The sequence below is a fragment of the Coregonus lavaretus genome (assembly GCF_964263955.1).
Source record: "Coregonus lavaretus genome assembly, chromosome: 31".
NCBI lineage: Eukaryota > Metazoa > Chordata > Actinopteri > Salmoniformes > Salmonidae > Coregonus > Coregonus lavaretus.
The window spans coordinates 121,964-148,397 of record NC_140018.1 but is presented as its reverse complement, the minus strand read 5'-3'; the positions used below and the strand labels follow the sequence as shown (position 1 = coordinate 148,397).

The following is a 26,434-nucleotide window of genomic DNA, read 5'->3' as shown; positions in this document are numbered from 1 at the left end:
TGGCCAATGAGATGGCTGATGTCATTTGAGGGGGAATGTTGGGTATGTGGTGTGTGTGTGTGTGTGTGTGTGTGTGTGTGTGTGTGTTGCTTTAGTCCCGCCCAGAGGGCTGCTAAACCATTAACTCTGACATCATCAAATTTGATTTCATATATCTAGCATCCTTTAGTATGGAGAATGGGGTGAGAGGTGTGTGTGTGTTATAACAGAATGACTGTAGAAGATACATTACAGTTTTTCCATTACATGTCAATGAAAGACTGAATACTGTTCTAATCAACGATGAGGTGATAACTGAAGGACTGTTTAACTACTCTCTCATTCCCCATGTTGTCTCTGTCTCTCTCTCTGTCTCTCTCTGTCTCTCTCTCTCTCTCTGTCTCTCTGTCTCTCTCTCTCTCTCTCTCTCTCTCTTCTAATCCTCATCCCACATCTCTCTGAGAGGAGAGAGAGAGAGAGAGAGACAGAGAGAGATAGAGAGAGAGAGAGACAGAGAGAGAGAGAGAGAGAGACAGAGCAAGAGAGAGAGGAGAGAGAGAGAGAGAGAGAGAGAGAGAGAGAGAGAGAGAGAGACAGAGAGAGAGAGAGAGAGAGACAGAGAGAGACAGAGAGAGACAGAGAGAGAGAGAGAGAGAGAGCAAGAGAGAGAGGGAGAGAGAGAGAGAGAGAGAGACAGGAGCGAGAGAGAGAGAGAGAGAGAGAGGAGAGAGAGAGAGAGAGAGACAGAGACAGAGACAGAGACAGAGACAGAGACAGAGACAGAGACAGAGAGAGAGAGAGAGAGAGAGAGAGAGGAGAGAGAGAGAGAGAGAGAGAGAGAGAGAGAGAGAGAGAGAGAGAGAGAGAGAGAGAGATAGAGATAGAGAGAGAGAGAGAGAGAGAGAGAGAGAGAGAGAGAGAGAGAGAGAGAGAGAGAGAGAGAGAGAGAGAGACAGGAGAGAGAGAGAGGAGAGAGGAGAGAGAGAGAGAGAGAGAGAGAGAGAGAGAGAGAGAGAACAGGACTTGGTGGTGTTAGAGTGTGATGCTTAATTGTTCTAGTGGAGGAAATAGTTTCCAGCGCTCTGTGGGCTCCGCCTCAAACAAACACACACACGTTTGTTTTACTATCCTTGTGGTGACCAATCAATTGATTCCCATTCAAAATTATATGTTCCCTAACCCCTAACCTTAACGCCAAACCCTAACCCTAAACCCAACCCTTAACCTAACCCCAAACCCAACGTTAACGCCAAACCCCTAACCCTAAACCCAACCCTTAACCTAACCCCAACCCAACGTTAACGCCAAACCCCTAACCCTAAACCCAACCCCAACGTTAACGCCAAACCCCTAACCCTAACCCTAAACCCAACCCTTAACCTAACCCCAAACCCAACGTTAACTCCAAACCCCTAACCCAACCCTTAACCTAACCCCAAACCCAACGTTAACCCCAAACCCCTAACCCTAAACCCAACCCTTAACCTAACCCCAAACCCAACGTTAACTCCAAACCCCTAACCCTAAACCCAACCCTTAACCTAACCCCAAACCCAACGTTAACTCCAAACCCAACGTTAACCCCAAACCCAACGTTAACTCCAAACCCAACGTTAACTCCAAACCCCTAACCCTAATTCTAATTGTAACCCTAAAATGGCCTTTTTCCTTGTGGGGACCTTCACATGTTCCTTGTTTTACTACCCTCATGAGGACTTCTGGGGCCTCATTTAGAACCGTTGTGTAAATTTCACCCTAAATATCTGCGTGCCCCATGTCTGATGAGACTGCACACGTACAAGAATACTGACATTTATGAACTTGCCGCACGCTATACATTGGCATGCATGTTATAAATCAGACCCGTCCTGAATCTGTGATCACCTTTGATGGTGACAATAACGCCCTTATTTGCTGTATACTTGGAAGTATTGGAATTAGGCCCAGACAGTATCTAAAGGAAATAGCAATGGCCCAACTTAATCAAACGTCTCTGGAGGTTTGATGGCAGAATGTTCAACTTTTGCAGTGACATTTGCTGTAGGCCTAGACAGACAAAAAAACAATAGCTGATACCTGTGGAGCTGTAAACAGATCATTTGATAGGGCTTAATGTTTTCCTCCAACCTATATGCTGCACTGTCCGTGAACTCTGAAACATTGTCTAGTTACAGTGGTAGTCATACACACTTCAATGCAACAGATTAACTGCCTATTTCTAATAATTTTAGAATGCAAAGAAACAAAATGGATGTTCTCTCGTCTCACTAATGGCAAACGATTGCATCTTGTTAGTAACCTGTTATTTGTATTGAACAAACATGTCCATCTTATCCCCCAATTTGATGTTTGCCTGCTTGGAACGCAATCCTTCAACCACTATAAACCGCGTACGCACGATCTAAAGTTTGCGGGAAGGTGAGCATATTCTCACGTCAAGTTCAGTTTTTTTATTAAAACTTCAGTGTGAAAACTGGCTCACGCATGTTTTGGGGGTATATTTTGTACGTATGCACGGTTTATACGAGGCCTCAGGTCCCCACAAGGATAATAAAACCAAGCACACACTCGCCATCTGGGAGAGAAGACAAGCGCTTTACTCTCTGTTTACACACTTTCTTCAAAGGTTTACTCAAGTCCTCACGCCTCTCTATGCGTGTGTGTGTACTAGACCTTCAATTCTAAACGGTTTACAGTACTGGCTAGCGAACGGTTTACAGTACTGGCTAGCGAACGGTTTACAGTACTGGCTAGTGAACGGTTTACAGTACTGGCTGGCGAACGGTTTACAGTACTGGCTAGCGAACTGTTTACAGTACTGGCTGGTGAACGGTTTACAGTACTGGCTAGCGAACGGTTTAAAGTACTGGCTAGTGAACGGTTTACAGTACTGGCTAGCGAATGGTTTACAGTACTGGCTAGCGAACGGTTTACAGTACTGGCTGGTGAACGATTTACAGTACTGGCTAGCGAACGGTTTACAGTACTGGCTAGCGAACGGTTTACAGTACTGGCTAGTGAACGGTTTACAGTACTGGCTGGTGAACGGTTTACAGTACTGGCTGGTGAACGGTTTACAGTACTGGCTGGTGAACGGTTTACAGTACTGGCTAGTGAACGGTTTACAGTACTGGCTGGTGAACAGTTTACAGTACTGGCTAGCGAACGGTTTACAGTACTGGCTAGTGAACGGTTTACAGTACTGGCTAGTGAACGGTTTACAGTACTGGCTAGTGAACGGTTTACAGTACTGGCTAGTGAACGGTTTACAGTACTGGCTGGTGAACGGTTTACAGTACTGGCTAGCGAACGGTTTACAGTACTGGCTGGTGAACGATTTACAGTACTGGCTAGCGAACGGTTTACAGTACTGGCTAGCGAACGGTTTACAGTACTGGCTAGTGAACGGTTTACAGTACTGGCTGGTGAACGGTTTACAGTACTGGCTGGTGAACGGTTTACAGTACTGGCTGGTGAACGGTTTACAGTACTGGCTAGTGAACGGTTTACAGTACTGGCTGGTGAACAGTTTACAGTACTGGCTAGCGAACGGTTTACAGTACTGGCTAGTGAACGGTTTACAGTACTGGCTAGTGAACGGTTTACAGTACTGGCTAGTGAACGGTTTACAGTACTGGCTAGTGAACGGTTTACAGTACTGGCTGGTGAACGGTTTACAGTACTGGCTGGTGAACGGTTTACAGTACTGGCTGGTGAACGGTTTACAGTACTGGCTAGTGAACGGTTTACAGTACTGGCTGGTGAACGGTTTACAGTACTGGCTAGCGAACGGTTTACAGTACTGGCTAGTGAACGGTTTACAGTACTGGCTGGCGAACAGTTTACAGTACTGGCTAGCGAACGGTTTACAGTACTGGCTAGTGAACGGTTTACAGTACTGGCTGGTGAACGGTTTACAGTACTGGCTGGTGAACGGTTTTACAGTACTGGCTGGTGAACGGTTTACAGTACTGGCTAGTGAACGGTTTACAGTACTGGCTAGTGAACGGTTTACAGTACTGGCTAGCGAACGGTTTACAGTACTGGCTAGCGAACGGTTTACAGTACTGGCTAGCGAACGGTTTACAGTACTGGCTAGTGAACGGTTTACAGTACTGGCTAGCGAACGGTTTACAGTACTGGCTAGTGAACGGTTTACAGTACTGGCTGGTGAACGGTTTACAGTACTGGCTGGTGAACGGTTTACAGTACTGGCTAGTGAACGGTTTACAGTACTGGCTGGTGAACGGTTTACAGTACTGGCTAGCAAACGGTTTACAGTACTGGCTAGCGAACGGTTTACAGTACTGGCTAGCGAACGGTTTACAGTACTGGCTAGCGAACGGTTTACAGTACTGGCTAGTGAACGGTTTACAGTACTGGCTAGTGAACGGTTTACAGTACTGGCTAGCGAACGGTTTACAGTACTGGCTAGTGAACGGTTTACAGTACTGGCTGGTGAACGGTTTACAGTACTGGCTAGTGAACGGTTTACAGTACTGGCTGGTGAACGGTTTACAGTACTGGCTAGTGAACGGTTTACAGTACTGGCTGGTGAACGGTTTACAGTACTGGCTAGTGAACGGTTTACAGTACTGGCTAGTGAACGGTTTACAGTACCGGCTAGCGAACGGTTTACAGTACTGGCTAGCGAACGGTTTACAGTGCTGGCTAGAGAGTGCCGGCTAGTGAACGGTTTACAGTACCGGCTAGTGAACGGTTTACAGTACTGGCTAGAGAGTGCCGGCTAGTGAACGGTTTACAGTACCGGCTAGTGAACGGTTTACAGTACCGGCTAGTGAACGGTTTACAGTACCGGCTAGCGAACGGTTTACAGTACTGGCTAGAGAGTGCAGGCTAGTGAACGGTTTACAGTACCGGCTAGTGAACGGTTTACAGTACCGGCTAGTGAACGGTTTCAAATCAAATCAAATCAAATTTTATTGGTCACATGCGCCGAATACAACAGGTGCAGACATTACAGTGAAATGCTTACTTACAGCCCTTAACCAACAGTGCATTTATTTTAAACAAAAAAAGTAAGAATAAAACAACAACAAAAAAAGTGTTGAGAAAAAAAGAGCAGAAGTAAAATAAAGTGACAGTAGGGAGGCTATATATACAGTAAAATAAAGTGACAGTAGGGAGGCTATATATACAGGGGGGTACCATTGCAGAGTCAATGTGCGGGGGCACCGGCTAGTTGAGGTAGTTGAGGTAATATGTACATGTGGGTAGAGTTAAAGTGACTATGCATAAATACTTAACAGAGTAGCAGCAGCGTAAAAAGGATGGGGTGGGGGGGCAGTGCAAATAGTCCGGGTAGCCATGATTAGCTGTTCAGGAGTCTTATGGCTTGGGGGTAGAAGCTGTTGAGAAGTCTTTTGGACCTAGACTTGGCACTCCGGTACCGCTTGCCGTGCGGTAGCAGAGAGAACAGTCTATGACTAGGGTGGCTGGAGTCTTTGACAATTTTGAGGGCCTTCCTCTGACACCGCCTGGTATAGAGGTCCTGGATGGCAGGGAGCTTTGCCCCAGTGATGTACTGGGCCGTACGCACTACCCTCTGTAGTGCCTTGCGGTCAGAGGCCAAGCAGTTGCCATACCAGGCGGTGATGCAACCAGTCAGGATGCTCTCGATGGTGCAGCTGTAGAATTTTTTGAGGATCTGAGGACCCATGCCAAATCTTTTTAGTCTCCTGAGGGGGAATAGGCTTTGTCGTGCCCTCTTCACGACTGAACGGTTTACAGTACCGGCTAGAGAGTGCCGGCTAGTGAACGGTTTACAGTGTCGGCTAGTGAACGGTTTACAGTACCGGCTAGTGAACGGTTTACAGTACCGGCTAGCGAACGGTTTACAGTACCGGCTAGCGAACGGTTTACAGTACTGGCTACCGAATGGTTTACAGTGCTGGCTAGCGAATGGTTTACAGTACTGGCTAGTGAATGGTTTACAGTGCTGGCTAGCGAATGGTTTACAGTACTGGCTAGTGAATGGTTTACAGTGCTGGCTAGCGAATGGTTTACAGTACTGGCTAGTGATTTCCCTGATAATACCACCACATCAACTTTCAGTCTATTATTGCAAATAATCTTTATTTATTTTTCTCTCTCTCTCCCCCATCCCTCCATACACCCCCAAAACCCCCCTCCCCTCCCCCCTCCCCCTCCCCCCTCTTACCTCCAGTTCCGTTGGTAGTGGCAGAGGAGCCTGTCAGCTTGGAGCCTGATGAGTCTCCGCCCCCCACACTGTTATGAGGACTGGCTAGGTCTTGCATCTCCATAGGCCTGACACACACACACACACACACACACACACAAACATTAATGAGTACAGGTCATGTCTTGTATTTAGTCTGAAACCAAATTACAGAACATTAATGAGTACAGGTCATGTCATGTATTTAGTCATGTATTTAGTCTGAAACCAAAGTACAGAACATTAATGAGTACAGCTGTTCCGGATGACTATGTGATCACGCTCTCCGTAGCCGATGTGAGTAAGACTTTTAAGCAGGTCAACATTCACAAGGCCGCAGGGCCAGACGGATTACCTTGACGCGTACTCCGAGCATGTGCTGACCAACTGGCAAGTGTCTTCACTGACATTTTTAACATGTCCCTTACTGAGTCTGTAATACCAACATGTTTCAAGCAGACCACCATAGTCCCCGTGCCCAAGGACACTAAGATAACCTGCCTAAATGACTACCGACCCGTAGCACTCACGTCTGTAGCCATGAAGTGCTTTGAAAGGCTGGTCATGGCTCACATTAACACCATTATCCCAGAAACCCTAGACCCACTCCAATTTGCATACCACCCCAACAGATCCACAGATGATGCAATCTCTATTGCACTCCACACTGCCCTTTCCCACCTGGACAAGAGGGACACCTATGTAAGAAAGCTATTCATTGACTACAGCTCAGCGTTCAACACCATAGTTGGTAGGTGATCAAATACTTATGTCATGCAATAAAATGCAAATTAATTACTTAAAAATCATACAATGTGATTTTCTGGATTTTTGTTTTAGATTCCGTCTCTCACAGTTGAAGTGTACCTATGATAAAAATTACAGACCTCTACATGCTTTGTAAAAAGAAAAACCTGCAAAATCGGCAGTGTATCAAATACTTGTTAAAAAAGTATTTAGTCAGCCACCAATTGTGCAAGTTCTCCCACTTAAAAAGATGAGAGAGGCCTGTCATTTTCATCATAGGTACACGTCAACTATGACAGACAAAATGAGAAAAGAATATCCAGAAAATCACATTGTAGGATTTTGAATGAATTTATTTGCAAATTATGGTGGAAAATAAGTATTTGGTCAATAACAAAAGTTTCTCTATACTTTGTTATATACCCTTTGTTGGCAATGACACAGGTCAAACGTTTTCTGTAAGTCTTCACAAGGTTTTCACACACTGTTGCTGGTATTTTGGCCCATTCCTCCATGCAGATCTCCTCTAGAGCAGTGATGTTTTGGGGCTGTCGCTGGGCAACACGGACTTTCAACTCCCTCCAAAGATTTTCTATGGGGTTGAGATCTGGAGACTGGCTAGGCCACTCCAGGACCTTGAAATGCTTCTTACGAAGCCACTCCTTCGTTGCCCGGGCAGTGTGTTTGGGATCATTGTCATGCTGAAAGACCCAGCCACGTTTCATCTTCAATGCCCTTGCTGATGGAAGGAGGTTTTCACTCAAAATCTCACGATACATGGCCCCATTCATTCTTTCCTTTACACAGATCAGTCGTCCTGGTCCCTTTGCAGAAAAACAGCCCCAAAGCATGATGTTTCCACCCCCATGCTTCACAGTAGGTATGGTGTTCTTTGGATGCAACTCATCATTCTTTGTCCTCCAAACACGACGAGTTGAGTTTTTACCAAAAAGTTCTATTTTGGTTTCATCTGACCATATGACATTCTCCCAATCCTCTTCTGGATCATCCAAATGCACTCTAGCAAACTTCAGACGGGCCTGGACATTTACATTTACATTTACGTTTACGTCATTTAGCAGACGCTCTTATCCAGAGCGACTTACAAATTGGTGCATTCACCCTATAGCCAGTGGGATGTCCCTGGCGGCGTAGTGTGTTACTGATGGTAGGCTTTGTTACTTTGGTCCCAGCTCTCTGCAGGTCATTCACTAGGTCCCCCCGTGTGGTTCTGGGATTTTTGCTCACCGTTCTTGTGATCATTTTGACCCCACAGGGTGAGATCTTGCGTGGAGCCCCAGATCGAGGGAGATTATCAGTGGTCTTGTATGTCTTCCATTTCCTAATAATTGCTCCCACAGTTGATTTCTTCAAACCAAGCTGCTTACCTATTGCAGATTCAGTCTTCCCAGCCTGGTGCAGGTCTACAATTTTGTTTCTGGTGTCCTTTGACAGCTCTTTGGTATTGGCCATAGTGGAGTTAGGTGTGTGATTGTTTGAGTTTGTGGACAGGTGTCTTTTATACTGATAACAAGTTCAAACAGGTGCCATTAATACAGGTAATGAGTGGAGGACAGAGGAGCCTCTTAAAGAAGAAGTTACAGGTCTGTGAGAGCCAGAAATCTTGCTTGTTTGTAGGTGACCAAATACTTATTTTCCACCATAATTTGCAAATAAATTCATTAAAAATCCTACAATGTGATTTTCAGGATTTTTATTTCTCAATTTGTCTGTCATAGTTGACGTGTACCTATGATGAAAATTACAGGCCTCTCTCATCTTTTTAAGTGGAAGAACTTGCACAATTGGTGGCTGACTAAATACTTTTTTTCCCCACTGTAGCTAGAATAAAATCTAAATCTGTGCAACAATTTATTGATAAGGGTAGCTTAAACTCCAGCGGATATTTCACTGTTTTCTTTTTGTAATTCACGCATCTCCGCTGGCAACTCGCCTAGCTCTTTCCCCTCTAGCTCTTAAACGATATAGTCTGAAACGAGTAGCCTAGGCTATATATAGACAATGAACAGATATAGTTTGAAATGTATTTCGAACAATGATAGGCCTATTTGGGGGGAAAGTTTGAATGGAGAGAGCGACGTGTAACTCTGTGACGTGATCACATCGGCTAAATTGCCTCATTGCCGCGCTCTGATGCATTGCAAAAAAAAAAAAAATGGCCGAGAATTTATGTAATGTATTCATTCACACAGCGAACCCACAGACCTGTCAATGGCAGGCTACCCTGTCTTTTTTTGTCATACTAAAAAGATTCCGCTAATGTCTCCAGTCATATAAAATATAGTAGGCTAAAATTGCATGAAATGTGTTTAGGCCTAAGGCCACAATTTTTGCCGGGCAAAGAAAGGAGAAAACTCTATTCACCATTTCTAAATTAGGCATTGGAATTCTTCGATGCAGCCCTCTCACAGGCTAGGTTAGGTTACTTACACATATACAATAAAGGAATGTTTTGCAAAGTTTTTATGTTTTTAGTTTTTATTTTACTTTTATTTAACTACGCAAGTCAGTTAAGAACAAATTCTTATACGGTTAATTCAAATGAATTATAAAAATAGTATCATGGAAAAGTTTCATGAATTGAGTGCCTGTGTTTGTAGCCATGTTTGCGACGTTAGGCTAGGCTATATGTTGTTTGAGATCTATTGTTTTGTTAATACGAACAAAGTTTTACAATATTCTGGAAATAACAAATATGGTTTAAGCATGGCTCTACAACCTTATTCCTGGAGAGATACCCTCCTGTAGGTTTTAACTCCAACCCTGTTCCTGGAGAGCTACCCTCCTTCATCATCAAAGACAATGTTCCAGATCCATCTACATGGAGAGACATCTCTCTCTTACCCTCGGTCTATAAAGTGTTCATGAAAAGCTTGCTTCCCGCATACTACCATGGCTTGTAGATACAGGCATTCTCTTTCCCAAACAACAGGCAAATATAGACAGACAGGGCATGAATGAGCATGTTTTTGCCTAAAAACTGGAATTGATGACTTCAAGCATGAATCCACAGAGCTTTCCACTGTGTTTCTGGACATGAATCCACAGAGTTTTCCTCTGTGTTTCTGGACATGAATGCACAACAGTTTTCCACTGTGTTTCTGGACTTCAGAGACGCCTCAGAGTGTACTCTTGTCATGAAACATACCAGCTATCTTAGATATAAGTTTAATGTTGCTGGCGACTGGGTGGAACAAGTTGAGGAGCTTGTCCATGAGTATTCAACGAGGCTTGATATGATTGACATTTCCCCTCTGCCTGTGGTCATGAAGCTAGATGCTGTGAGAGAGGAAAGATTCAACATCTGTTTGCCACAATTCTTTGCGGATGATTCCACACTCTACATGTCAGCACCCAAAGCCAGTGACCTCACTGAGATTCTAAATAAGGAGTTACAGTCAGTATCCGAATGGGTGATTAATAATAAACTGGTCTTAAATACATCTAAAACTACAAGCATTGTATTTGATTCAAAACATTCCACACCTCAACTGGAGTTGTGCATAAAGAGTGTGACCATTGACCAAGTTGAGGAAGCTAAACTCCTAGGTATAACATTGGACGGTCAATTATCATGGTCAAGTCATAAAGTTGTTGTGAAAATAGTTAGGGGATATGTCTGTTATAAAAACAACTTTTGTGTTTTTGACACAAAGATCAACTTTACTAGTTGTTCAGACTCTGGTCTTGTCCCGTCTTGATTACTGTCCGGTAACATGGTCAGGCGCAGCAAAGAAAGACCCTAGCAAAGCTGCAGCTGGCTCAAAACAAAGCAGAACACCTTGCCCTTAACTGCACACAAATAACTAACACCAACAACATGCATGCCAGTCTTTCCTGGTTGAGGGTTGACGAGAGATTTACTGCTTCTCTTCTAGTTTTTATGAGAAATACTACTGTAATGAAAATTCCAGATTGTCTGCATAATCGAATAACATTCAGCTCAGATACCTATAAACCACAAGACATGCCACCAGGGGTCTCTTCACAGTCCCCAAGTCCAAAACTAATTCATGGCAACACACAGTATTATACAGCGCCATGATCGCATGGAAATCCCTTCCATCTCCAATTATCAAGCAAATAGCTAAATGACCTTAAAAAAAAAGGTTAAACATCTCATGGAACGGCGGGGACTGTGAGGATCACACACACAGACACTAAACACACAGACACTAACACACACAGACACTATCACACACAGACACTCCAACACACACAGACACTAACACACACAGACACTAACACACACAGACACTAACACACACAGACACTAACACACAGACACTAACACACACAGACACTAAAACACACAGACACTAACACACAGACACTAACACACACAGACACTAAAACACACAGACACTAACACACACAGACACTAAACACAGACACTAACACACACAGACACTAACACACACAGACACTAACACACACAGACACTAACACACACAGACACTAACACACACAGACACTAAACACACAGACACTAAACACACAGACACTAACACACACAGACACTAACACACACAGACACTAACACACACAGACACTAAACACACAGACACTAACACACACAGACACTAACACACACAGACACTAACACACACAGACACTAACACACACAGACACTAAACACACAGACACTAACACACACAGACACTAACACACACAGACACTAACACACACAGACACTAACACACACAGACACTAACACACACAGACACTAAACACACAGACACTAACACACACAGACACTAACACACACAGACACTAAACACACAGACACTAAACACACAGACACTAACACACACAGACACTAACACACACAGACACTAACACACACAGACACTAACACACACAGACACTAACACACACAGACACTAACACACACAGACACTAAACACACAGACACTAACACACACAGACACTAACACACACAGACACTAAACACACAGACACTAAACACACAGACACTAACACACACAGACACTAACACACACAGACACTAAAACACACACAGACACTAACACACACAGACACTAACACACACAGACACTAACACACACAGACACTAACACACACAGATACTAAACACACAGACACTAACACACACAGACACTAAACACACAGACACTAAACACACAGACACTAAACACACAGACACTAAACACACAGACACTAACACACACAGACACTAAACACACAGACACTAACACACACAGACACTAAACACACAGACACTAACACACACAGACACTAAACACACAGACACTAACACACACAGACACTAAACACACAGACACTAACACACACAGATTCTCTAAAACACACAGACACTCCAACACGCAATTATTTAGTTGTATTGTTTGTATATTGTTGTACAAATATCACCTAGCACTGTGGTACTCTGCAAACGATGTTCCCTTCTGTATTTTACACCCTGAGTTAAATGTAATGCAGTCTGTTGCACACGCAGTTAATGGTTGCCGTTCATATAAAGACCTGTGCATTGCTAGACGCCTCGTTAACCTGGTAGCTGAGGGGGAGACAGGTGTTCTCACCAAAACATTCTATTATCAGAGGAGGTTTGACCGTGATGATCATGTGTTTTCTTCTATGCGGAATGAGCCTGATGTTGTTGTTGTTGTTGTTGAGCCCATAGGGAAGTGCTGATTTCGGAGGTGGACTGCTAATTCGATGGTTACACGGAGGAGCAGGGCCATTGCTGACAAGCTTCTCAAATACCAGCCCATCGTATCACGTTCCGACAAGCCTTAGATATACAGTAAGTGCAAGTTGGCAGTCTTGGGCCACGCACATAGACTTACGGGTACGTGGCCTTCAGATTGCAGGCCTGCCTAAGACTAGAGCAAAAACAACTGGCTTAGGTGCTGCTCTGTTTCAGCTGTTATGGGCCGGCTAGCTGTGTGGAGGAGAAGGTGTTTTCTGTATCCAAGACCTTTTAGTTGTTTGAATCCTTCTTAATGTAGTGTAATTTGTGTATTCGAATAAAGTATTTAAAATGTGTGTGTGTATATGCGTGTGTGTGCTTGTGTGTGTGTGTGTGTGTGTGTGTGTGGGTGTGGGTGTGTCTGTCAACCCTCAGTCCCGCAGGACTGTCACGCTTGTGAGACAGATCAAGGAGAAAGAAGTAGAGTGAGGAATCCTCAAGGTGGACGGTGAGGTGAACGTGTGTAGCGGTTAGGAGTAAAGCCTTGCCTATGAGGGATGATGAAGGATGATAGGGGTGGGTGGGGGGGGGGGGGAGAGAGAGAGAGAGAGATAGAGAGAAACAGCAGATAAAGAGCGATAGCAAGCTGGTCTGGAGCAAAACCCTGCACTTCCTCTCCTCTCTATCAGAGACTCTCTCTCTCCTCTCTATCAGAGACTCTCTCTCTCTCCTCTCTATAAGACTCTCTCTCTCCTCTCTATCAGAGACTCTCTCTCCTCTCTATCAGAGACTCTCTCTCTCCTCTCTATAAGACTCTCTCTCTCCTCTCTATCAGAGACTCTCTCTCTCCTCTCTATCAGAGACTCTCTCTCTCTCCTCTCTATCAGAGACTCTCTCTCTCCTCTCTATCAGAGACTCTCTCTCTCCTCTCTATCAGAGACTCTCTCTCTCCTCTCTATCAGAGACTCTCTCTCTCCTCTCTATAAGACTCTCTCTCTCCTCTCTATCAGAGACTCTCTCTCTCCTCTCTATCAGACTCTCTCTCTCCTCTCTATAAGACTCTCTCTCTCCTCTCTATCAGAGACTCTCTCTCTCCTCTCTATCAGAGACTCTCTCTCTCCTCTCTATCAGAGACTCTCTCTCTCCTCTCTATCAGAGACTCTCTCTCTCCTCTCTATCAGAGACTCTCTCTCTCTCCTCTCTATCAGAGACTCTCTCTCTCCTCTCTATCAGAGACTCTCTCTCTCCTCTCTATCAGAGACTCTCTCTCTCCTCTCTATAAGACTCTCTCTCTCCTCTCTATCAGAGACTCTCTCTCTCCTCTCTATCAGAGACTCTCTCTCTCCTCTCTATAAGACTCTCTCTCTCCTCTCTATCAGAGACTCTCTCTCTCCTCTCTATCAGAGACTCTCTCTCTCCTCTCTATCAGAGACTCTCTCTCTCCTCTCTATCAGAGACTCTCTCTCTCCTCTCTATCAGAGACTCTCTCTCTCCTCTCTATAAGACTATCTCTCTCCTCTCTATCAGAGACTCTCTCTCTCCTCTCTATCAGAGACTCTCTCTCTCCTCTCTATCAGAGACTCTCTCTCTCCTCTCTATCAGACACTCTCTCTCCTCTCTATCAGAGACTCTCTCTCTCCTCTCTATCAGAGACTCTCTCTCTCCTCTCTATCAGATACTCTCTCTCTCCTCTCTATCAGAGACTCTCTCTCTCCTCTCCATCAGATACTCTCTCTCTCCTCTCTATCAGAGACTCTCTCTCTCCTCTCTATCAGAGACTCTCTCTCTCCTCTCTATCAGAGACTCTCTCTCTCCTCTCTATCAGAGACTCTCTCTCTCCTCTCTATCAGAGACTCTCTCTCTCCTCTCTATAAGACTCTCTCTCTCCTCTCTATCAGAGACTCTCTCTCTCCTCTCTATCGGAGACTCTCTCTCTCTCCTCTCTATCAGAGACTCTCTCTCTCCTCTCTATCAGAGACTCTCTCTCTCCTCTCTATAAGACTCTCTCTCTCCTCTCTATCAGAGACTCTCTCTCTCCTCTCTATCAGACTCTCTCTCTCCTCTCTATAAGACTATCTCTCTCCTCTCTATCAGAGACTCTCTCTCTCCTCTCTATCAGAGACTCTCTCTCTCCTCTCTATCAGAGACTCTCTCTCTCCTCTCTATAAGACTCTCTCTCTCCTCTCTATCAGAGACTCTCTCTCTCCTCTCTATCAGACTCTCTCTCTCCTCTCTATAAGACTCTCTCTCTCCTCTCTATCAGAGACTCTCTCTCTCCTCTCTATCAGAGACTCTCTCTCTCCTCTCTATCAGAGACTCTCTCTCTCCTCTCTATAAGACTCTCTCTCTCCTCTCTATCAGAGACTCTCTCTCTCCTCTCTATCAGACTCTCTCTCTCCTCTCTATAAGACTCTCTCTCTCCTCTCTATCAGAGACTCTCTCTCTCCTCTCTATCAGAGACTCTCTCTCTCCTCTCTATCAGAGACTCTCTCTCTCCTCTCTATCAGAGACTCTCTCTCTCCTCTCTATCAGAGACTCTCTCTCTCTCCTCTCTATCAGAGACTCTCTCTCTCCTCTCTATCAGAGACTCTCTCTCTCCTCTCTATCAGAGACTCTCTCTCTCCTCTCTATAAGACTCTCTCTCTCCTCTCTATCAGAGACTCTCTCTCTCCTCTCTATCAGAGACTCTCTCTCTCCTCTCTATAAGACTCTCTCTCTCCTCTCTATCAGAGACTCTCTCTCTCCTCTCTATCAGAGACTCTCTCTCTCCTCTCTATCAGAGACTCTCTCTCTCCTCTCTATCAGAGACTCTCTCTCTCCTCTCTATCAGAGACTCTCTCTCTCCTCTCTATAAGACTATCTCTCTCCTCTCTATCAGAGACTCTCTCTCTCCTCTCTATCAGAGACTCTCTCTCTCCTCTCTATCAGAGACTCTCTCTCTCCTCTCTATCAGACACTCTCTCTCCTCTCTATCAGAGACTCTCTCTCTCCTCTCTATCAGAGACTCTCTCTCTCCTCTCTATCAGAGACTCTCTCTCTCCTCTCTATCAGAGACTCTCTCTCTCCTCTCCATCAGATACTCTCTCTCTCCTCTCTATCAGAGACTCTCTCTCTCCTCTCTATCAGACTCTCTCTCTCCTCTCTATCAGACACTCTCTCTCCTCTCTATCAGAGACTCTCTCTCTCCTCTCTATCAGAGACTCTCTCTCTCCTCTCTATCAGAGACTCTCTCTCTCCTCTCTATCAGAGACTCTCTCTCTCCTCTCCATCAGATACTCTCTCTCTCCTCTCTATCAGAGACTCTCTCTCTCCTCTCTATCAGAGACTCTCTCTCTCCTCTCTATCAGAGACTCTCTCTCTCCTCTCTATCAGAGACTCTCTCTCTCCTCTCTATCAGAGACTCTCTCTCTCCTCTCTATAAGACTCTCTCTCTCCTCTCTATCAGAGACTCTCTCTCTCCTCTCTATCGGAGACTCTCTCTCTCTCCTCTCTATCAGAGACTCTCTCTCTCCTCTCTATCAGAGACTCTCTCTCTCCTCTCTATAAGACTCTCTCTCTCCTCTCTATCAGAGACTCTCTCTCTCCTCTCTATCAGACTCTCTCTCTCCTCTCTATAAGACTATCTCTCTCCTCTCTATCAGAGACTCTCTCTCTCCTCTCTATCAGAGACTCTCTCTCTCCTCTCTATCAGAGACTCTCTCTCTCCTCTCTATCAGAGACTCTCTCTCTCCTCTCTATCAGAGACTCTCTCTCTCCTCTCTATCAGAGACTCTCTCTCTCCTCTCTATCAGAGACTCTCTCTCTCCTCTTTATTCCTTTCCTTTTTATTTTTCAACAGCAGGAAATGATTCTCTCTACAGACCTCTCTCTCTCCCTCACACTTTCTTGGCTGATTCCTCCCTCTCTGGTGAAGAAAGAGAAACGCTTTCTGTTTTTCACATCACTACTCTTTCAGAGCAATACTACGGTATATCTGTAGCAGTCTGGCGTTCAAACATTATTAGTTTTCTTTCAATGCGATGAAATGAAAGAGACAGTGAGTGAGATAAAAAAAGAGTGGGGGGGGGAGACAGAGAGAGCGGGTGTCTGAGCGTGCGCGTGGCCCTGTCCTCCAGTGTGCTCTGGGCCTGGGAACGTGTTGATGACCTCACCATATGTAACATCATATCTCAGAGCCATGACCAGACAGCCAGGCATTGCACAGGGTAGTTGTTACCTGGTGTCTGAGTGGGCTGGAACATGGGAGTCGCTGTGTGATGTCTTCACCTGCAGAGAGAAAAGACAACCGTGTAAGAAAAACACCAGAGCAACTGAGTGTTCTATCCCCTCTGACCAGAACACTCAGTGTTCTATCCCCTCTGACCAGAACACTCAGTGTTCTATCCCCTCTGACCAGAACACTCAGTGTTCTATCCCCTCTGACCAGAACACTCAGTGTTCTATCCCCTCTGACCAGAACACTGAGTGTTCTATCCCCTCTGACCAGAACACTGAGTGTTCTATCCCCTCTGACCAGAACACTGAGTGTTCTATCCCCTCTGACCAGAACACTGAGTGTTCTATCCCCTCTGACCAGAACACTCAAGTGTTCTATCCCCTCTGACCAGAACACTCAGTGTTCTATCCCCTCTGACCAGAACACTGAGTGTTCTATCCCCTCTGACCAGAACACTCAGTGTTCTATCCCCTCTGACCAGAACACTCAGTGTTCTATCCCCTCTGACCAGAACATCGGCCGTCACGTCCTGACAATTCTACATGTTGAATAGCCGCCATTCGTCGACACCCATTAGAGTGATCGCTAAAACACCTCGGCCAATCATCTTTGTGGTGTCTGATCTATAACTGACTGACTGTTGGTATTTGTGGTGTCTGATCTATAACTGACTGACTGTTGGTCTTTGTGGTGTCTGATCTATAACTGTCTGATCTATAACTGACTGAAAAAGTATTGGTAACATATATTTGGATAGACTGTAGAGAATCCACTAACCCTAACCCTCTCTACAGATGGACTATCTACAGATGGACTATCTACTTTATTTGTATTTTATTTCCCCTTTATTTAACCAGTTAAGCCAGTTGAGAACAAGTTCTCATTTACAACTGCGACCTGGCCAAGATAAAGCAAAGCAGTGCGATAAAAACAACAACACAGAGTTACATATGGGGGTACAAAAACGTACAGTCAATAACACAATAGAAAATAGAAAATCTATATACAGTGTGTGCAAATGTAGTAAGTTAAGATGGACAACATACAGATGGACAACCTACAGATGGATATTCACTGTCTTCTTGAAAAGCAACTCCAGATTTGGCCTTGTGTTTTAGGTTATTGTCCTGCTGAAAGGTGAATTCATCTCTCAGTGTCTGGTGGAACAAGTGCTCAGCATATGTGGGAACTCCTTCAAGACTGTTGGAAAAGCATTCCAGGTGAAGCTGGTTGAGAGAATGCCAAGAGTGTGCAAAGCTGTCATCAAGGCAACGGGTGGCTATTTGAAGAATCTCAAATATAAAATATATTTGGATTTGTTTAACACTTTTTTAGTTCCTACATGATTCCATATGTGTTATTTCATAGTTTTGATGTCTTCACTATTATTCTACAATGTAGAAAATAGTAAACATAAAGAAAAACCCTTGAATGAGTAGGTGTGTCCAAACTTTTGACTGGTACTGTAAGTATACAGACCTTTTACTCAGTACTTTGTTGAAGCATCTTTGGCAGCGATTACAGCCTCAAGTCTTCTTGGGTATGACGCTACAAGCTTGGCACACCTGTATTTGGGGAGTTTCTCCCATTCTTCTCTGCAGATCCGCTATGGCTCTGTCAGGTTGGATGGGGAGCGTTGATGCACAGCTATTTTCAGGTCTCTCCAGAGATGTTAGATCTGGTTCAAGTCCGGGCTCTGGCTGGGCCACTCAAGGACATTCAGAGACTTGTCCCGAAGCCACTCCTGCGTTGTCTTGGCTGTGTGCTTAGGGTCGTTGTCCTGTTGGAAGGTGAACCTTCACCCCAGTCTGAGGTCCTGAGCGCTCTGGAGCAGGTTTTCATCAAGGATCTCTCTGTACTTTGCTCCATTCATCTTTCCCTCGATCCTGACTAGTCTCCCAGTCCCTGCCGCCCAAAACATCCCCACAGCATGATAACGCCACCACCATGCTTCACCGTAGGGATGGTGCCAGGTTTCTTCCAGACCAGATGCTTGGCATTCAGGCCAAAGAGTTCAATCTTGGTTTCATCAGACCAGTGAATCTTGTTTCTCATCGTCTGAGAGTCCTTTAGGTGCCTTTTGGCAAACTCCAAGCGGGCTGTCATGTGCCTTTTACTGAGGAGTTGCTTACGTCTGGCCACTCTACCATAAAGGCCTGATTGGTGGAGTGCTACAGAGGTGGTTGTCCTTCTGGAAGGTTTTACCATCTCCACAGAGCCACTGACCATCGGGTTCTTGGTCACCTCCCTGACCAAGGCCCTTCTCCCCCGATTTGGCCGGGCGGCCAGCTCTAGTTAAAGTCTTGGTGGTTCCAAACTTCGTCCATTTAAGAATGATGGAGGCCCCTACACCAGATCTGTGCCTCGAAACAGGATGCACCTGAGCTCAATTTCGAGTCTCATAGCAAAGGGTCTGAATACTTAAATAAATAAGGTATTTCTGTTTTTTTTATTTTTATAAATTAGCAAAGAAATCTAAAAACCTGTTTTCACTTTGTCATTATGGGGTATGTAGATTGATGAGGGAAAACATGTATTTAATCGATTTTAGAATAAGGCTGTAATGTAACAAAATGTGGAAAAAGGGAAGGGGTCTGAATACTTTCCGAATGCACTGTATTCTAATACATTTACATTTTAGTCATTTAGCAGACGCTCTTATCCAGAGCGACTTACAGTTAGCGAATAGATCTTTTTTTTTTTTTTTTTTTTTTTTTTTTATACTGGCCCCCCGTGGGAATCAAACCCACAACCCTGGCGTTGCAAACGCCATGCTCTATCAACTGAGCTACATCCCTGCCGGCCATTCCCTCCCCTACCCTGGACGACGCTGGGCCAATTGTGCGCCGCCCCATGGGTCTCCCGGTCGCGGCCGGCTGCGACAGAGCCTGGATTCGAACCAGGAAATAACTCACATGCTGGGCACACTTTGGGTCCCGACCCATAGTTTAAGATACAGCCCATGTTTCTTTGTTTATGTATGTGTGCTCAAACCTGTTTCAGGTGTGTGTACGTGTATGTGTGTGTATGTGTGTGTGAGGGTGTGTGTGTGAGGGTGTGAGGGTGAATGTGAGAGTGTGAGGGTGTGTGTGTGTATGTGAGGGTGTGTGTGTGTGAGGGTGTGTGTGTATGTCTAATTAGAGGGTCCCTCTGAGAATGACTCACACTTTACTGGTTAAGAGACGGGTCACAGGTCACAGGTCACATATCACAAAACTTAATTCACGGTATCACAATTCCAGTGGGTCAGAAGTTTACATACACTAAGTTGACTGTGCCTTTAAACAGCTTGGAAGATTCCAGAAAATTATGTCATGGCTTTAGAAGCTTCTGATAGGCTAATTTACATAATTTGAGTCAATTGGAGGTGTACCTGTGGATGTATTTCAAGGCCTACCTTCAAACTCAGTGCCTCTTTGCTTGACATCATGGGAAAATGAAAAATAATTGTTGACCTCCACAAGTCTGGTTCATCCTTGGGAGCAATTTCCAAATGCCTGAAGGTACCACGTTCATCTGTACAAACAATAGTACGCAAGTATAAACACCATGGGACCACGCAGCCATCATACCGCTCTGGAAGGAGACGCGTTCAGTCTCCTAGAGATGAACGTACTTTGGTGCGAAAAGTGCAATTCAATCCCAGAACAACAGCAAAGGACCTTGTGAAGATGCTGGAGGAAACAGGTACAAAAGTATCTATATCCACAGTAAAACGAGTCCTATATCGACATAACCTGAAAGGCCGCTCAGCAAGGAAGAAGCCACTGCTCCAAAACCGCCATAAAAAAGCCAGACTACTGTTTGCAACTGCACATGGGGACAAAGATCGTACTTTTTGGAGAAATGTCCTCTGGTCTGATGAAACCAAAATATAACTGTTTATGTTTGGAGGAAAAAGGGGGTCGCTTGCAAGCACAAGAACACCATCCAAACCGTGAAGCACGGGGGTGGCAGCATCATGCTGTGGGGGTGCTTTGCTGCAGGAGGGACTGGTGCACTTCACAAAATAGATGGCATCATGAGGAAGGAAAATTATGTGGATATATTGAAGCAACATCTCAAGACATCAGTCAGGAAGTTAAAGCTTGGTCGCAAATGGGTCTTCCAAATGGACAATGACCCCAAGCATACTTCCAAAGTTGTGGCAAAAAGGCTTAAGGACAACAAATTAAAGGTATTGGAGTGGTCATCACAAAGCCCTGACCTCAATCCTATAAAAAATGTGTGGGCAGAACTGAAAAAGCGTGTGCGAGCAAGGAGGCCTACAAACCTGACTCAGTTACACCAGCTCTGTCAGGAGGAATGGGCCAAAATTCACCCAACTTATTGTGGGAAGCTTGTGGAAGGCTACCCGAAACATTTGACCCAAGTTAAACAATTTAAAGGCAATGCTACCAAATACTAATTGAGTGTATGTAAACTTCTGACCCACTGGGAATGTGATGAAATAAATAAAAGCTTAAATAAATCATTCTCTCTACTATTATTCTGATATTTCACATTCTTAAAATAAAGTGGTGATCCTAACTGACATAAGACAGGGAATTGTTACTAGGATTAAATGTCAGGAATTGTGAAAAACTGAGTTTAAATGTATTTGGCTAAGGTGTATGTAAACTTCCGACTTCAACTGTATTTGCTTAAATCACTGAACACAACAGGCTATTAGAGCCAGGCTTCTATTAGAACTAGGCATCTATTGTACACAGCTTTTTCTCATTTGCATAGTTATTTGTTAATTCCAGCATTCACTTGCAGCATTTTAATACATTTCTTCATTTCCTGTTATAATTTACACACTGTCATGTTTCCTTGTATCTTGGCTATATTTTTTAATAATATTTAAATTGAATTATAATGCCCAATTCATGCAGTCCCATTTTTTACCAGGATAAGCATTTTATAGATCTGCCATGCACATGGGCTCCCGAGTGGCGCAGTGGTCTAAGGCACTGCATTGCAGTGCTAGCTGTGCCACTAGAGATCCTGGTTCGAATCCAGGCTCTGTCGTAGCCGGCCGCGACCGGGAGACCCATGGGGCGGCGCACAATTGGCTAAGCGTCGTCCAGGGTAGGGGAGGGAATGGCCAGCAGGGATGTAGCTCAATTGGTAGAGCATGGCGTTTGCAACGCCAGGGTTGTGGGTTCGTTTCCTACGGGGGGCCAGTATGAAAAATGTATGCACTCACTAACTGTAAGTCGCTCTGGATAAGAGCTTCTGATAAATGACTAAAATGTAAATGTAATGCTGGCAAGTTTCGGAGTGGGAGTAGACTCGGGCCGCAGCCTGGTCTCATAGAATAGACGTAACATAGTAAATGTAAATCCTGGACACTCAAATTAGTATGATATGTTACGTTTGGTAAATAAGACAGATGGCTGCTTAAAGCAAAAAAATGAGCGGTCGGTCGGTGGGTGGGTGTATAACGCGAACTTCTAGCAACCTAAAGAGGTTGCGAGTTTGAATCTCATCACGGACAATTTTAGCTAATTAGCAACTTTTCTACTACTTGCTATTTTTTAGCTACTTTGCAACTACTTAGCATGTTAGCCAACCCCTTCCTCTAACCTTAACCCTTTTAGCTAACCCTTCCCCTAACCCTAACCTTAACCCTTTAACCTAACTCCTAAACTTAACCCTAACCTTAACCCTAGCCTAGCTAACGTTAGGCACCTAGCTAGAATTCGCAAACATATCATACATTTTATAAATTCGTAACATATTGTACATTTAGAAAATTCTTAACATATTGTACGTTTTGCAAATTCTAAACATATAATACGAATTATAATTCGTAACATGGTCAGACAAAATGGGTGATGGACATCCACAAAATAATATATCCATAAGAAACATATCATACTAAATGGAGAGTACCAGATTTACATCCATTAATAATAGGAACGCACTGATAAACGCACTGATACCAGGTTGTGGCTGATGTGGGTGGACGTCTAGTTTAATACATCCATTGAATATACACCATCACAAACAAGTTGTCACGAGGCTGCCCCTCCTCCTTGCTCGGGCAGGCTTCGGCGTTCGTCGTCACCAGAGTACTAGCTGTCTGTATTGATCACACCTGTTATCCATTATGGTAATTAGTTTCCCTATTTTACCCTCTGGTTCCCTCGTGGTGTTGTGCGTGATTGTTCTTTGTTTTGCTGTCTTTTGGTGAGCCGGTATTTGCTCTTCTCTGCTATTTTTGTTCCAGTAAAGAACTTTGTTTTTATAGTTCTGTGTCCTGCGCCTGATTCCATCCTACCGCTACACACAAGTCCATTACTACATATTTTTAGGCATGTCCTAAGAATCATTATAAGACTAATAAAATGTATTTTCAAAACATATTTTGAGTTGAATAATGTTACTGGTCTGTGCAGCCTATATGGCTGAGCCATGAATATGAAATCAATAGTTAGGCTACCCTGATCGCAGTCAACACACATATATTTTATAGTAGGCTAAGAATATAATGAAATATAATAGCATAAAATACAAAGGAAAATGTTCCCATACAACTTGCGTCATGGCAACGTGTGGAACCGCTATCATCAACAACAAAAAAATGATATTTTGAACCACTTTTCATCTCTTTCCTACCCTCACTCCACTTTGTTAGGGAGCAGGCGTAGGGTCTTACATTGAGAGTATCCTCATCATGATGCCAATAGAAAATAATAGCAATCTATATTTTCAAAAGCATTTGTTCATATTTCACCACCTCCGCAGGCTTTTAGAGTTGCCTCCACGCGATCGAGCAAAGTAATAGGCCTACTCTTGATTTAGGCTACATCAGGGGCGCAACTTTGGTTTTAGAAGTGGGGGGGGGGGGGGGGACATAATCATTTATATATCTATTTTTTTTATCCGGTCGCATAAACACTCCAAACAGAACCGCTCGGAGGCGTCCGCATGGTCCTAAAGCATGCCTACCCGACCGCTCGGAGGCGTCCGCATGGTCCTAAAGAATGCCACCCGACCGCTCGGAGGCGTCCACATGGTCCTAAAGCATGCCTCCCTGACTGTTCGGAGGCGTCCGCATGGTCCCAAAGCATGCCCACCCGAACCGCTCGGAGGCGTCCGTATGGTCCTAAAGCATGCCCACCCGAACCGCTTGGAGGCGTCCGTATGGTCCTAAAGCACACCGCTGTATCATAATCAGATGATAAAACAGGGGGAGACAAAACTGCAATTTCAAAATGGGGGGGGGGGGGGGGGGGGGGACATCGCCAGTGAAAGTTGAACACCTGAGCTACATTACTAAATGCTAAATGTTTCTGATCAGTGATAGATGAGCTCTAGCTATGAGCTATACCTCCACCTCCACACAGCCAGAGAATTAACCAAATATACAGACGGAGATTCAGTGAAAATTAAAATCACATTGATCGAGACAAGTCAGTGAAGTCACAGGCTTTTGGTCGGTATCCTAGGCTACCAAGGGGGAGAGAGTAAATAAACAATAACTTGGTAAGCTACATAACATTCTGGCTAAATGTTCTGATCAGGGCAAAAAAATTAGCCATCAAGACAAGGTGATCATGAGCAGCTTCAGCTCAACTTAGCTAACATCACCACAGCCTGACTGTCGCCTAACCAATATCCAAACGGAGATTCAGTGAAAATAAAAAATCGGACATTGATTTATCAAGACGAGTCCCCACGCTTTGTCTCAAAGCAACGCAAAACGGTGCTGAAATAGTTGACAACACTACTGGCTAATGCTTCAAATCCTATTATAACAATTGGATGACTTTGGGTGTTTCAGTAAGCAACAATTTGTTGCCTTCATTTGCATTAGCCTAGTTTATTCCAATAGTTTCATCATTCAGTGATATTTATTCCCACAGTCATTCATTATGAATCCATCCAGTTGTGGCTAAGAAAACAGTGCATGCTTAGTGGTGGGCTATGCGAAGAGATGGGTGAAGTCACATGCCTTGCAAAGTTTAGAACGGGCAGGTGGATGGTTAACGGGCACTGCCTAGCAACTATCAAAAGTTTAGAACTGGCAGGATAGTTAACGGGCACTGCCTAGCAACTATCAAAAGTTTAGAACTGGCAGGATAGTTAACGGGCACTGCCTAGCAACTATCAAAAGTTTAGAACTGGCAGGAGGATGGTTAACGGGCACTGCCTAGCAACTATCAAAAGTTTAGAACTGGCAGGTGGATGGTTAACGGGCACTGCCTAGCAACTATCAAAAGTTTAGAACTGGCAGGAGGATGGTTAACGGGCACTGCCTAGCAACTATCAAAAGTTTAGAACTGGCAGGAGGATAGTTAATGGGCACTGCCTAGCAACTATCAAAAGTTTAGAACTGGCAGGATAGTTAACGGGCACTGCCTAGCAACTATCAAAAGTTTAGAACTGGCAGGAGGATGGTTAACGGGCACTGCCTAGCAACTATCAAAAGTTTAGAACTGGCAGGAGGATGGTTAACGGGCACTGCCTAGCAACTATCAAAAGTTTAGAACTGGCAGGAGGATGGTTAACGGGCACTGCTTAGCAACTATCAAAAGTTTAGAACTGGCAGGAGGATGGTTAACGGGCACTGCCCAGCAACTATCAAAAGTTTAACAGCGTAGTGCGTGCCATTACCGCCTCAGCATTACGGCTACGTTTCATACCAAGCCGTAGGCAGAACATTACCCAAATGATTACTAGGTTGTTAGGCAGAAAAAAAGGGTTTGATACCCGGCAAAACCTTTCAGATGTAAGGAAAAGCAGGAAAAAATTGGCGGGAAAAACATCTTGGTTTGAAAGGTCTATTAGTACGCCTCTATTTAAATTTCTTTTTTTCCCTTGACAGAATAATTATTCTCCACTTTGACTTTCGGCAGTTCTTACTTTCGCCACTAGAGGGCGACCGGACAATTTGCCGGGGTCTGTACTCCTGAAATTGTTGACTTATTGTGCTTGCCAGTTAGCTAAGCTAACAGCAGCCAATGCCTAGGATTTTCTTACTGGTGATAAAAACGGATGATTGCCATCACTTTTTTAGAGTCATTACACTGAAAAAAACTATAAACGCAACAATTTCAAACATTTTACTGAGTTACAGTTCATATAAGGAAACCAGTCATTTGAAATAAATTCATTAGGCCCTAATCTATGGATTTCACATGACTGGGAATACAGATATGCATGTCTTGGTCACAGATACCTTTTTTTTTAAAGTAGGTGTGTGGATCAGAAAATCAGTCAGTATCTGGTGTGACCACCATAGAGTTGATCAGGTTGTTGATTGTGGCCTGTGGAATGTTGTCCCACTCCTCTTCAATGGCTGTGTAAAGTTGCTGGATATTGGCGGGAACTGGAACACGCTGTCGTACACGTCAATCCAGCGCATCCCAAACACGCTCAATGGGCGACATGTCTGGTGAGTATGCAGGCCATGGAAGAACTGGGACATTTTAAGTTTCCAGGAATTGTGTACAGATTCTTGCAACATGGGGCCGTGCATTATCATGCTGAAACATGAGGTGAAGGCGGCGGATGAATGTCACGACAATGGGCCTCAGGATCTCGTCACAGTATCTCTGTGCATTCAAATTGCCATCGATTAAATGCAATTGTGTTCGTTGTCCGT

At 44.4% G+C, this 26,434-nt stretch overlaps 1 protein-coding gene across 1 annotated transcript in view; it reads right to left on the bottom strand.

The window, feature by feature from the left end:
* The window catches only part of LOC311106733 (protein phosphatase EYA4-like), a gene marked incomplete at both ends in the record, with an annotated part of 123,681 nt that overhangs the window by 62,330 nt on the left and 34,917 nt on the right, over positions 1-26,434 (bottom strand). Inside the window, 2 exon segments of the mRNA XM_084149133.1 lie at positions 6,161-6,267; positions 16,837-16,886. Of these exon segments, the coding sequence (XP_084005259.1) occupies positions 6,161-6,267; positions 16,837-16,886 (157 nt within the window).